The sequence below is a fragment of the Stegastes partitus genome, unplaced genomic scaffold (assembly GCF_000690725.1).
Source record: "Stegastes partitus isolate 25-593 unplaced genomic scaffold, Stegastes_partitus-1.0.2 Scaffold1150, whole genome shotgun sequence".
Taxonomy (NCBI): Eukaryota; Metazoa; Chordata; class Actinopteri; family Pomacentridae; genus Stegastes; species Stegastes partitus.
In genome coordinates, this window is record NW_007578881.1 from 86530 (window position 1) to 99676 (window position 13147).

General features: G+C 41.8%; 1 protein-coding gene across 1 annotated transcript in view; it reads left to right on the top strand.

Annotated features, from left to right (window-relative positions):
• kcnh8 (potassium voltage-gated channel, subfamily H (eag-related), member 8) overlaps positions 1-13147 on the top strand; it is a 44700-nt gene that overhangs the window by 18520 nt on the left and 13033 nt on the right. The window contains exons 6-9 of the mRNA XM_008296763.1: positions 1356-1565; positions 3143-3342; positions 4595-4844; positions 11520-11734. Of these exons, the coding sequence (XP_008294985.1) occupies positions 1356-1565; positions 3143-3342; positions 4595-4844; positions 11520-11734 (875 nt within the window). The remainder of the gene's footprint in view (positions 1-1355; positions 1566-3142; positions 3343-4594; positions 4845-11519; positions 11735-13147) is intronic.

Consider the following 13147-nt stretch of genomic DNA (forward strand, 5'->3'; position numbering starts at 1 on the left):
GGGGGTGGGGGGTGGGGTATTTTTCTAGCTGAGGGAGCCATTATCCAGGTTTGTCAAGCTCTGGACTGGATCAATAAAAAGGAAACACCAGACTTTTTATTAGCAAAAATCCGTAAAAGAAATGCTTGGTGGTTGTGGCTCAGAATAAAGGCTGTGAAGCTGAAATGCTAGATTTTGGTCATCTGGCCTTATAGTAGATTTAAATTATTTTTTGATGGAGGCACCACAAAAATGTCTGTTTTTGTTTTTATACTCAATTATCTGATGTATCTGTCACATACATTTTTGAAACATGCTGGCGACAGAGCACTTTCTCATTATTTTCAAGCAAACAGTGTTTCTGGTAAGATATTGATGCATGAAAGCTGCACTTTTGTTCAGTAAGATGTTCACATGTTTGTTATGCATCAAAACCATCTAGGATGAAGCACAAGTATAGATTGGCTGTTTGGCAATAAAGCGTTGCAGCAATAGTATAATCCTGATGGAGCGACATAAAGACACCACGTGGATGTGGCTTTCATGCACAGATTGTGTGTTTTAGCAGCTAAATTAAATTTATGATTTCCTCATTGATTTTATTGATTCGTCAGTCTGTTGTTAAATATTTATCGAATGGGAAAGCAACAGCTACATCAGCTGTGTGTGCATTGTAAAATCCTTGTAAATGGTTTGATTCTTTTCATAATTAATGACGGAGCCTCCAGGCTTCCCCCCCTCAGCCTCCAGGTCACTCATATAATGAGGCCCCCTGGGCTGATCTCCGGTCAGTATCGACGAGCTGCACTGCCTGCAATTACCTCGCTCTTGCGTCTTCATAACTGGTTCCAGGTCAGCATTGACTGGGTCATGAGAGCAATGCAGATTTCTCGTCTCCAATTACTGCATTTCAGTGTCATAAAATAACAGGTCAGTGCATGAGGCAGGATTAATGTGTTGTATCCTAATTATGCGTTTCTGATGCCGAAGTGAGTGTTGAAGTCGGGCAGCTATGAGGTGCTCCCATCCAATTACCATTCATCAGTGTCTGCAGGAGCCTCTCCTGGGATCAGCTGCATGTCTCCACACCGTACTGACCAGGGATCAGTTCTGGTTCCCAAGCATCTGATCTGCCTCCACTGTGAAATCCATTGTTCTGGATAGCATGGAGGACATCTAACCACAAATGCTGTTTGGTTTGTCTGTATCTACATGCTGTGTGACACAGAGCTTTAAGATGACCAGTGAAAATGAGTGTGCCAAACTTGTGGAAATTTTGTAATCGGGTGCATTTTGTTCTTTTACTTTAATGAAAATTATTTACTACCAGTTGTCTACCAAAGCATCTTTTTCTCTGCTTATTGTGTTCACAACAGGATGGCTCCATGAGTTGGGGAAGCGTCTGGAGTCGCCCTACTTTGCCATAGGAGGAGTTAATGGGACTGGCAATGGTCCCTCTATCCGGAGCGTCTACATCGCTTCACTCTACTTCACCCTCAGCAGTCTGACCAGCGTGGGCTTCGGCAATGTGTCGGCCAACACTGACGCTGAGAAGATCTTCTCTGTTTGTGTCATGCTTATCGGAGGTACGCAAATGACGTATATGTAACGTCACATTACCGAAGGCAGACACATTTACAATATAGCGCACCAATTTGTAACATATGTTCTCTCAAGGCACTTCACACAGTAAGATTTGTACGGAAAAAAACTCAAAATCCAGAGTTTGCTGTTGAATGCCTTTGAACAGCCACTTGGCAACAGTGGGGGGGAAAAAATTCCACTTTACCAGGAAAGAAAAACCTCCAATTTGGGGTGAGGCAAAAGGGAGGGATAGTAGAGAGAAAACAGACAATGCATGGGAGAACAATAAACACCCTGGAGGTCGGTGAGGCCAGCAACTGCAGATCAGAGCTCCAGACTCAGAGATTCCTGCAGAGAGGACAAAATACAAACTACATTTTCAGAAAAGATTGAAACTGCAGCATGTAGAATCATATTCACATCCACAACTTAGGAATATCAACAAAATCCGACTTTCCTTCCTGGACCTATCACTTGCCTCATAAATACAATATTTGCAGGATGGTCTGATCTGGTTTAAACTGGATTGATACACTAGCTTCCTTTTTTTGGGGGGGATGAAGAGAGGTCACTGTGGAGGGTTTTCCCTGTGGACACTCCCCATTCTGGTTCGGCTAAATGCTAAATGTCTCCGACTGCCTGGGGGTAGTAGCAGTCACAGACACACAATGCATACATGTGCTTGCAAAAACACAGCGACGCCATCCCTTGTATAAAGAAAAAAAAAAAAGAAAACTAACACAAAGCACCTGTTCATATTTATAGCAGACCGCAAGTCAAATGTGCAGCTGGAATTGAATTCTGAACGGCAAATCGTCTTTTCTTCCACTGCACAGTTCAAAATGCGAATAACTTTGCCTCCTATAATTTTCCTTTGATTTCTGAATGAACCTTTACCTTACAGCAAACTGTACTTTTAAAGCTTTCTGTGGCTAAACGCACAATTTTCTCTCATCAGTGGTACATGTCAGAAACAGCGATCGCTGGCACAACACTCATGCTTTCATGTGTGGCGCAGCTGGAACACAGTTGAAAACTGGATGAGATTAGGAGAATACATTATCTGTGGGCGTAGAAAGGCCAGGTATCTGTCATACCGATCAAATAAGCTCCTGTCAGTCCTGACACTGATATTCCTCTGGGAGGAGCAGAGGTGCAAGACATGAATGTAAATATAAGATCTACATAGTTTGTTCATTGGATCACAACATACAGGCACTGAGGCACTGGGCCTTATTCTGTATTGCTTATGTTTGAAGATATCTGTGACACAAAAATATGGCAGAGCATGACGACTTCTTGAGGTTTCTGTTAGTGCACCACTGAAATGGTTTGAGTACACATCTCCCAGTCCTCCTACTAATGTTGAACTGCACTCTTAACTGTTCATGAAAACCCTCCTCTTCTACTCTTACTAATTGTGTCTCTGTAGCCCCAGAGGCTAGGAAGAAATATTCCATTTTGGTTTCCTGTCTTGACAATCCATTGTGAGCCTTTCACTATATTTCATTCATGTTTATGCTCCATTATCTATGACCAGTGTCACTCTCATCCCTTCTCTCGCTCGTCTCACCCGCAGCGCTGATGCATGCTTTGGTCTTTGGTAACGTGACAGCCATTATCCAGAGGATGTACTCACGCTGGTCCCAGTACCACACCAGAACCAAAGACCTCAAGGACTTCATACGCGTCCATCATCTGCCGCAGAGCCTCAAGCAGCGAATGTTGGAGTACTTCCAAACGACCTGGTCGGTCAACAACGGCATCGACTGTAACGAGGTACAGAGCGAGGACAATCTGATTAAAAACCAGAAATGTTTTTGTTTCAGAACCAGCCGTCTCGTACAGTGCTCACTTAAATTGGCGTTAAATCTTTCCCTCCATTCGCACATCACGTGCGTTTTAGAAACGCAGCAGCACAGCAAAGAGGGATCAATAATTCATTTGAAAGATCACATACTCCTCACTACTCACATATCAACCACATTTAAGCTCATTACACGGGGGATCGATACTACACAGTCCCCCCGCAATGTAGGAGCATGTTCTGGCTCTTGGCGCTAACTGACGAAGACAGAAACATGTCACTTTTCTCTCACACATGCTGGTATTTGAATGACAAGATGTTTTGTTTCCTTGAGCTAGACATGTAATAATCTTCTTGGCCATTTGGTAGACAATGTTGTGAGCTGTGAGAAATGAGTTACCCTCAGCTCATCTTGGTATTACTATGTCAAATGAAATCCCTCGGGCTGCTCTGTGGTTTTTCGCAACCAGATTTTGTTTCCTTTCAGTCGTCTTATATTGGACAGAATTAAAGCAAACAGCAGCAGACGGTGGACAACGCACATTAATGAACCCCAGAAAGTGGAAAAAAAATAGAGACGAGTGACTAAGTTTGGCATTTAGAGAAAACACAAGCAGAGAGTGAACAACACCTTTTCTTGACAAGCTCAGGGGGAAACAGAGGCAGCCAGTCAGGAGTCTAATAGTAACTCGTCCCTCCGGGCTGTGAATGCCTGCGAGACAGCTGTCAGAGCTCCGACCAGGGCTTAGATGGAGTGATGATGATGAATCCCAGACAGATGAATTATAGATGGGCATGTTGATTAAAGTCAGCCTGCATCTGATGACTCATTGATCAACTCTATGTGACGGTGAGCCCCAGATTTTCCTCCTGACAAAGAGATGGACAGACATGCAATATTTTGATGTCTTTTTCTAACCGTGACAGGGATCGTATGTTAATGTCTGCAGCAGCCACATGTTGATTTCTACAATTGCGTAGAAGCAATTATACTAATTTCAGTTTGAATTTCTTTGTTTTACCTTATATGTTTTCTCTAAGGGTGTCATTAACTTATTAGCAATCTTAATTTGAATCAAATAAGACACAACCAAGGCTGGAAATTGAATTAGAGTGTTTTCACAGCTGTCGTGTTCCCCTCCAGTCTCTTGCCTGCTTTCTCTATTTTTTTTTTTTTTTTAGTCGGTTTCATCCTCTGCCTCTCCTCTTCCATCATCTCCGCAGCTGCTGAAGGACTTCCCGGATGAGCTGCGATCCGACATCACCATGCACCTTAACAAGGAGATCCTGGAGCTGTCACTGTTCGCCTCTGCCAGTCGCGGCTGCCTTCGCTCCCTGTCGCTGCACATCAAGACCTCGTTCTGCGCTCCCGGGGAGTACCTCCTCCGACAGGGCGACGCTCTCCAGGCCATCTTCTTTGTCTGCTCGGGCTCTATGGAGGTGCTGAAAGACGGCATGGTGCTGGCCATCCTGGGTACGATAAAGGGATGAATTTCGGTGGAAAAGACGAAGCAAGATTCTCTCCGTGTCCGTTGTTATTACCTTTACAAAGAAACTCCCGGCAGCAGGCTTTATAATAAAGCTCTGTGTGGCTCATTATGCTAAAGCCGAGTCCTGTAAATGAGCTCATTGTTTAGAAATGAAATGAAAAGAAAGGGGCATTACAGCGTCCTAAGGGCTATAGCTCATCCCAGAGGCTATTGTTATTAAGCTCCTATAAAATCAGCTCTAGTTAGATGTCATTTTTCAACAATATGTTTCAAGCAGTAAGAGTTGAAGAAGGACTTATCTAGTTGTGCATACAAATGGGGGGAGCTGTGTTCCTCATTTATACAGCTATTCTTGATGTTACCTTGAAAATTATTTTTCACGAGTTCGCTGAGCAGAGCTGGCAGGCAGATGTTGAAACAGACAGAAGCGTTCAGCATCTGCAGATTGGATTATATTATCTACCAGTAATCCATTCAACCCATGATTGTCCAATTCCATACAGGTTAGACCATTCCCAAGCCGGTGATGTCCAGCTGAGCATGGTCAAGTCTACTCCACAGCATTGTAATTCAGTCTCTGTCAAGTTCAATCTGTGCTGTCCAGTTGAGTCCAAGCCCATTCAATCAGTTCAATTCACTGGAGCTGGATCCTTTTAGTTGCATCTAGTCTAGACCAGTTCAGTGCCATCCAGCCCAGTTCCTTGTTGTTTGTTAAAATCAGTCTTTATATGGCACCCGGGGCCAAATTTATTTTGCATTCTCACTTGCAGTTTTAAATTAATGTTTGATTTGCTGTAGCAGCAGCTAATTACAGTATCAGCTTCCAGCATTGACTTGTGTTTATTCGACAACAGAAACAGAACAACATCATACTTAAAAGGTCTGTTTCAGTACTTGGATAACCCTAAATCAGCAATTCCAAAAACAAGCAGCATGCTAAAATAGAAACTGGCTCCTCATTAATGAAGGGATGAGATTCCAAAACATTTGCGAAAGCAGCAATTCAGCTCAAACTAAGAAAAGATATTTGTGTCTTTATTCATAAAACTATAATGATCATCATTTTTATCGAGCAGGCTGCTCTATTCATGCAGCAGAAGTCATTATGTGAAGTTCTAATGAAAGAAAAAGTAGATGAAATAGCTTAAAAAGAGACATAAAAGAAAAACAGACAAGCCATTGTAACCAGTGACAGGGAACTGAATCAGACTCCGAATCAGAATCAGAAAGCCTTTATTGTCATTGTGCGCTCTGCATGCAGTGAAATTAGGAGTGCTACTCTTCTTGGGGCATAGAAAATGCAAATATTAAAACACAAAACCGCAGGACATTCAGTAATCAAACACTGCTTGGAATGAAAGCAGACAATCTGACAGTGAGCATTTCTAAAGGTTCATCAAAAGTGCGTTATCGGTGAAGTAAACATCAAAATGAAGGGCAAGGTCACCTTTTTTTTTTAATTTTCTTATGAACTAGTAGACTTTAATTAATTAATTAAAGCATTTGACCTACACCCATTGGCTCCAACATTACAACCACCTGCCTAATGTTGTGTAGATCCATCTAGTCCCACCAAAACATCTCTGACAAGTAGAAGCGTGGACGAGGGGACCTCTTGGGATGTCCTGTGGTGTCTGGCAGCAGATCTTGTGGGTTGCAGGAGGGGCCTCCATGAATCCAGCTTGTTCCAGTGCATCGCACGAATGCTCCATCAGATTAGGATCTGGGCAGTTTGGAGGCCGAGTTCACACCTGATGTCCTTTGTCGTGCTTCTGGAGCCTTTCCAGAGCATCCTGCTGGAGGAGGCCAATGCCATCTGGGAGTAGTGTTGCTGATGGGGGCTATGGTTGATCTGTACCAATGTTTAGGTGGTGGTAGGTGTCAAAGTAACATCCATATAATATCAGTGTTATACAAATCACCTGGTTTTAATGTTGTGGCTGACCAGTGTTTATTCCCTATCTCAATCTAATAGTTTGTGATTTAAAAACATCGAATGAATCTCTGTTATTATAGGAGTTATTTGACATTTAGAGTAGGTTTGCCCTCTTTTTTTGCCAAGAGTTTGATTAAAATACCAGCAATACTCTTTAATTTGTTCAAACAGCCCCCCATTAGCTTAGATCAGGACCTGAAACAAGCAGCATTTGGGCCTTTGTTGCACAGAATATCCCCCCACCACTGTCAATAAAGGCAGAAATGCCAAGAAATAATCCAACAGCATGGAATAATAGTGAAAAGGCATGCATGGTGGGTTAACTGGTGATTATAAACTGGCTGTAGGTGTGAGCGTGGGCAGGCTTGGTTGTTACTTTTCACCCAAAGTCAGCTGAGATAGGCTCCAAACCGCCACAATCCTTGACAGGTTAAAGCAGGTACAGCTACCGGATGAATAGATGGAGAAAAGGTTACGAAATCTGCTCCTACACATTATATGCTACACAATTCAGCTTCTTCACTATTCAAAAAAATATTTCTGTAAATGAGAAAATCACATCAGCAGAAAGCATCCTTCTAATTTACATTTTCGTAAAGCAGCCACTTGCAAATGTTGTTTTGGATCTGATTTGGTGTCGTTCAGGTGGACAGATGGTTACATCCTCTAGTCTGCATCACAGCTTCCTTTTTAGTACATCTGCACCAATGTGTACCTGCTTTTGCGTCCTGGAGATTTCCCCCGATGCTCACAAATTGTGTAAACATTTTTGGGCTGTAGTGAAAAGCACCAAAAACATCACAGCTCGCAGAATAAACGTCAAACAAGATGCGAAATCTTTTGAGCTGCGATTCCGACCACGCGCATCTGCTGTGTAGCACAACCTCTTGTCGTGAGCGACCCCGATGGCTTCTGCTATCTGACCTTCGTGACACAGAGTTATTGACCAATCTGGCACAAGTGTGTGCACGCCAGAAGTCTGAGTGTGAGAGAGAGTGAGTCACAGAAAGTGAATTAAAGATCTAAATCTGAAACTCTATCCATCACTTTGTCTCTGTTGGAGTGGTACTCAACAATCTCTGTGTCAGTCTTTGCGTGCGCGGTGTTTGTGTTTGTGTGCGTCTATACCTGCTGTTTTTCTCAGCACCTGCATGCAAGTGCTGCTGTTGAAAGCAAAAGTTTGCATGTGTTTGGGCGTTTGTGTGTATCGAGTAGGTGGAATTGTTTACTGCCGCACAGAATGTGTGTCTCTGTGTGTGTGTGTGCATGTGGGTGCATGTGTGTGTGTGGAGGCTTGACAGGCGGAGAGCATTGTCTCTGTGTTCGCCTGCTGACTGTGCAGAAGGTCAGGCTGACATTGAGTGTCTGACTGAAGGAGAAAAAGCTTCTTTCTCTCCCATTCTTCTTCTTCTTCTCTTTCTGCGTGTCTTTCCATATCCACCCTTTTTCATGTCTCACAACAAGGCTGCAGCTCAGTACCCCAAAAAACAGAGAGAGAGTGTGGGTGAGAATGAAGAGACACTATGGAGAGAGCGAGAGGTTGAGGGGAAAGGAGAAAGTTGAAGCGGGATGTTTGAAAAACACAAAGAAACCAAAGTTTCAGTGACTGGATGGAGAGAAAGAGAGCTGAAAGGAAGAAGGGAGAGAAACGATGAGATTGAAATGAGATGTAGAAAAATCAAGTTGTGAAAAAGAAAGGAGAGGAAAGGTTGTGAAGTGGACGAGGGGAGGGGATGAGAAAATGAAATAAAAGGGAAGGAGGAGATTTGAGGAGAGTGAAAACTAGAAAATACAGATGAGCTGAAGCCTAATAAGGAGAGTTAAAGAAACAAACAAACAGAGATGATACGTAGAAATAAGTAAACCCAAAAGGAAGGAACACGATAAGAAAGAAGGAAAATATGATGGAAGGAAATGAAGGAAGAAAAAGTGTCAGGAGGAAAGAGAACTGAAAAAGAAAGACAAAAAGGAAACATAGGGGAGAAAGGGAGAAAACAGGAAGGTCGAAGAGAAGGAAGGAAGTGATATATGTAGGAGGAAATGATGAGAAAAAAAGAAGGGAAAAGTAAATTTGAGAAAGAAAGGAGTAATAAGTGAAATGGGGGAAAGGAATGAATGAACATGAATGGAGGTAAGAAGGAAGAGAAAGAAGTAGGAGAGGATCAAAAACACTAAACAACGAGGACTGAGGTTGGAAAATGGAAACAGACAAAAAAGAGTGAGAGAAAAGAATCAGTGAACACAGAAAGGGAGTCGAGGAAATAGAAGACAATGAAAAGGGGTTTTGGACCAGTGAGAAACCTAGAAACAGAGTGTGAAGGAAAGAGAAGGGGAATAATGACTGAGCTGAGAAGCAGTGGGCAGGACAGAGAGAGAGAGAATAAGAACAGTCATGACTGCCACTCCATCAGCTGCAGTGTAATTTAGCAGCGTTCACAGTTCACAATGACCATAATGAATAATTTATCACTGCTTAAGGGACACGAAGACGAACGGGGGGGCTCAGCTTCCTCCTGTATGTCGGGGAACAGCCCCTTCAGTCAAACTGTCACATTCAGTCAAAGCACCGAGAGTCATTGTGCTTTTTAAATAATAACGACACCAAAACAGTTATGGTCAGTGTGTGTCGATGCAGATGACTGTTTAATTATGAAGACTAAATAACTCTTCACATGTTTATTCATGAGATCTGAAAAAGTTTCCAACAGACTTCTGCACATTGTCTAACTTGCAAAAAATAGATTTTTTTCCCTGACGTGTTGGTGCTCGACCTTCATCAGGCTTTATAGAGAAGCCATCTTAATGGCACAACTGCCACAATAGTGATGTTACTGTTGTGTGATGGGAAGGCACGACTCCCAGTATTACCTGATGGCAATTTTCATTAACATACAGAAAAACAGTGTGTGATGAAAATAAGAAATTTAGCCCAAAATTGTAGCGTTAAATGGATAAATGACTATGAAGTGAATGCTTCAAACACCAAAGGGCCACACCAAAATATATTCTTCTTTGAAATCTTGCAGAAGCTTTGTGTAGAAGAAAGAAAAACATTAATGACTAATTAGTATCCCTAATACATAGGAATTGTGTAATTTAAATGAAGTTATCCCCACATTTTAATGTAAATGTCCTCTTAGTTGTGGCTGGGTAAATGAATGGATGGATGGATGGATGGATGGATGGATGGATGGATGGATGGGTGGGTGGATGATGGATGGATGATGGATGGATGGATGGATGGATGGATGGATGGATGGATGGGTGGATGGATGGATGGATGGAGGATGGATGGGTGGATGGATGGATGGATGGATGGATGGATGGATGGATGGATGGATGGATGGATGGATGGATGGATGATAATTATTTATAAGAACAACTTTTACTTGTCAGTTTGTGAAAAATCTCTTCAGCTGCTGCGTATCCTCCTCACATGTAAATTTAGTTGGTCTATTCAAAACTTATAGACCATTATAGATTTAGAGTATTATTGTAAGATATGTGTAATAACAATAGATAACCTACTGACTGGAATTCAGTGTAGCTTATAGACACATTAGCGGCACAAATGCAAATTCCAAATATCTAAAGAGACAACACATAAAAATGGACCCATTCTTCTAATGATAATCGAAAAATCAAATGCAACAAAGTGAGAAACAGCTTAGTTTATGGTTTGGTGTAACCTCGTTTTTTTTTGTTTATCTGTTTTAAACTTAGCGTAAGAAAAGAGTCGTTTTTCTGTTTGTTTTTCATTTTCCACTGTCCATTATCTTTAAAGATCAAGTAGGTGAGATTCCCTTTTTTAAACTTTGATCCAAACAAAGGGAATTTTGTAAGAACTTTTGGCTGCAGCTTCAGAATAAACTAAAGCTAGCTTTTTAGTGTGATATATAGTGATATTATCTTAGTTTAGGGGTGTTGATGTTAAATCAAATTAATATTAATTCCTAAATTTCTCCCTGGACACAAAGTTTTTTAATTGAATTGAATGAATTGATATATTATTATAACTAATACACCTGTTCCCTACTCAGATAAGGTATGGAATGGTATTCTTGTTGCGAGGAGACGGCTGCATCACCGTGCTGCCTCTGCACGCTGTCTTAACTTGCAAAAATACATTCATTTGCAACGTTCTGGTGCTAAACCTTCATCAGGCATTGCTCCTTTATTTACTCAAAAGACTGAAAGCTTTTTTTTTTTCATCCATCTCTTACTGTGAAAATACTGTGCAGCACATAGTGATTCAACAAGTATGTGTTGCTAGACGACAGGAAAAATAAGCTGTCATGTTACTGTGTATGCACTCTTACTAAAAAAAATAAGAAACTGCTGCTGCTGTTGTAGCTGTGATATTGCAATCCTAAAATCATTTACACCATTCAAATCACGAGGCTTTGTGCTTTCAAACAATGTATAATTGGGGCCAGTGGTAGTGAAAAAAAAAAAAACAGCAGCGAATCTTCTCTTGGCGTGTGTTCAGGCCTGAGAGTGTTCTGGGGTTAATGCTTCAGCATTATTCTGCTCCAAAACCTCTCACACCCTCCAAGCTGAGTGCTCCCTCACAAGCCCTTCAATAAATGGAACATCTGAAACATGTTGGAGCGTCTGCATTAGAGGCTACACCGTCTGCATCTTCCACCTCTTTTAGCAGTGTGTGAACAGTGTTCTGCGACCCCTTTTTTCTCACTCATCTTGTCCATGTCTCTCTGAGCAGGTAAAGGTGACCTGATCGGAGCAAACCTGTCCTTGGATGATCGGGTGATAAAAACCAACGCAGACGTGAAAGCCCTGACCTACTGTGATCTGCAGTGTGTTAATCTGAAAGGGCTCTACGAGGTGCTGGACCTCTACCCGGAGTACTCTCACCACTTTGTCCAGGACATCCAGCAAGATCTCACGTACAACCTGAGGGAGGGACATGAGACACATGTAAGTGCATCCAAGTAATATTGAAAGCTAAATATGAAATCCTCCAACGATTCCACCCAAACTTAAAAAAAAAATAACTTTCTTGAAAATCCGCCAACAGGTTTTGAAGGCATGCTGTTATATAGAATTGCCAAAATTACACAGTTATCAGAGTAAGAAACTCTCCTGAGTTTTCAGATATTTAACTTTCTGACAGTCCTTGAACTTGTTGTGCGTTACTTACGAGGTGTGTCAGAAAAGTTCCAGGACTGGTGTCACAAAAGACATATTTCAAACCCAAACTACGAGTTTTCCCTTCAGACGATCAACCAACACGTCTACACAGAGATCCTGCAGCGTTTGCTTGGTTCAGTGCACAAGAAGAGGCCAGAGTCGATGCAGGACAAGTCGTGGCTGCTTCACCATGACAACATGCCTGCTCACAATGCCCTGAGCATCCGACAGTTCCTGGCTGAGAAGAACATCGCCGTGCTGGAGCAACCTCCCTACTCACCCCACCTGGCTTTGTAGGATTTGTTCCTCTTCCCCAAGCTCAAGGGGGTCATCAAGGGGACCCGTTTTAAAGATGTGGACGATGTCGAGATGGCTGTGACGACGGAGCTGTGGAGGATCCCGGAAGAATCCTTCCAGGAATGCATGGCGGCGTGGCAGAGAAGGCTGGGAAAGTGACTTCAGGGAGATTACTTGGAAGGGGAAAACTTGTAGTTTGGATTTGAAATATATATCTGAAACTTTTCTGACACACCTTGTAGGGCTGCTTTGGGAAAATGAACCAAATATAAGCCTCAAATCCTCATATTTCTTTAAAATCACATTACTCTACATTTTTTGTTTTGAAATGTTCAAAAATAAGTCATTTACTTGCGCTAGATTCGATTAAAAAAATAAAAAATAAAGAAAAAAAAAGATCTGTACGCCTCAGTGGCACTGAAAAGCCACTAGAGACTCAGATGTGACCAATAGACTTTCTGACTGAACTGCAGGCTGTGTTTACGCAGAGCAGACAGGAAGCTTTCTTTCAGTACATCTGCACAAATGTGTACTGGGTGAAGTTGGAACTGGGTGTACTTAGATGTGCATGACTTTACATTGCAGTAGAAAAAAAAAAAAAAGAAGAGCCCACAGCGAGAAAAAATGTGACAGGAGCAAAAAAACAAAAAAAAGCCCAGAAAGCACCTGGGGTTTAGAGGGTTAAACTGATTTTCACCCTGATTTCATGCACCCAATACTTATGATGTTTCACTGGGATGAGAAAAATGGGGAGAAAACATGTGTATTGAGCTTATTGTGCAAAGAAATAACTAAAAACTGTGAAATTAAATAATCATTCGACAAATTTACTTATTTTAGAATCAATATTATTCTAAGAATCTCCATAATCCCTGAGAGTTCCTGATGTATATATATATATAT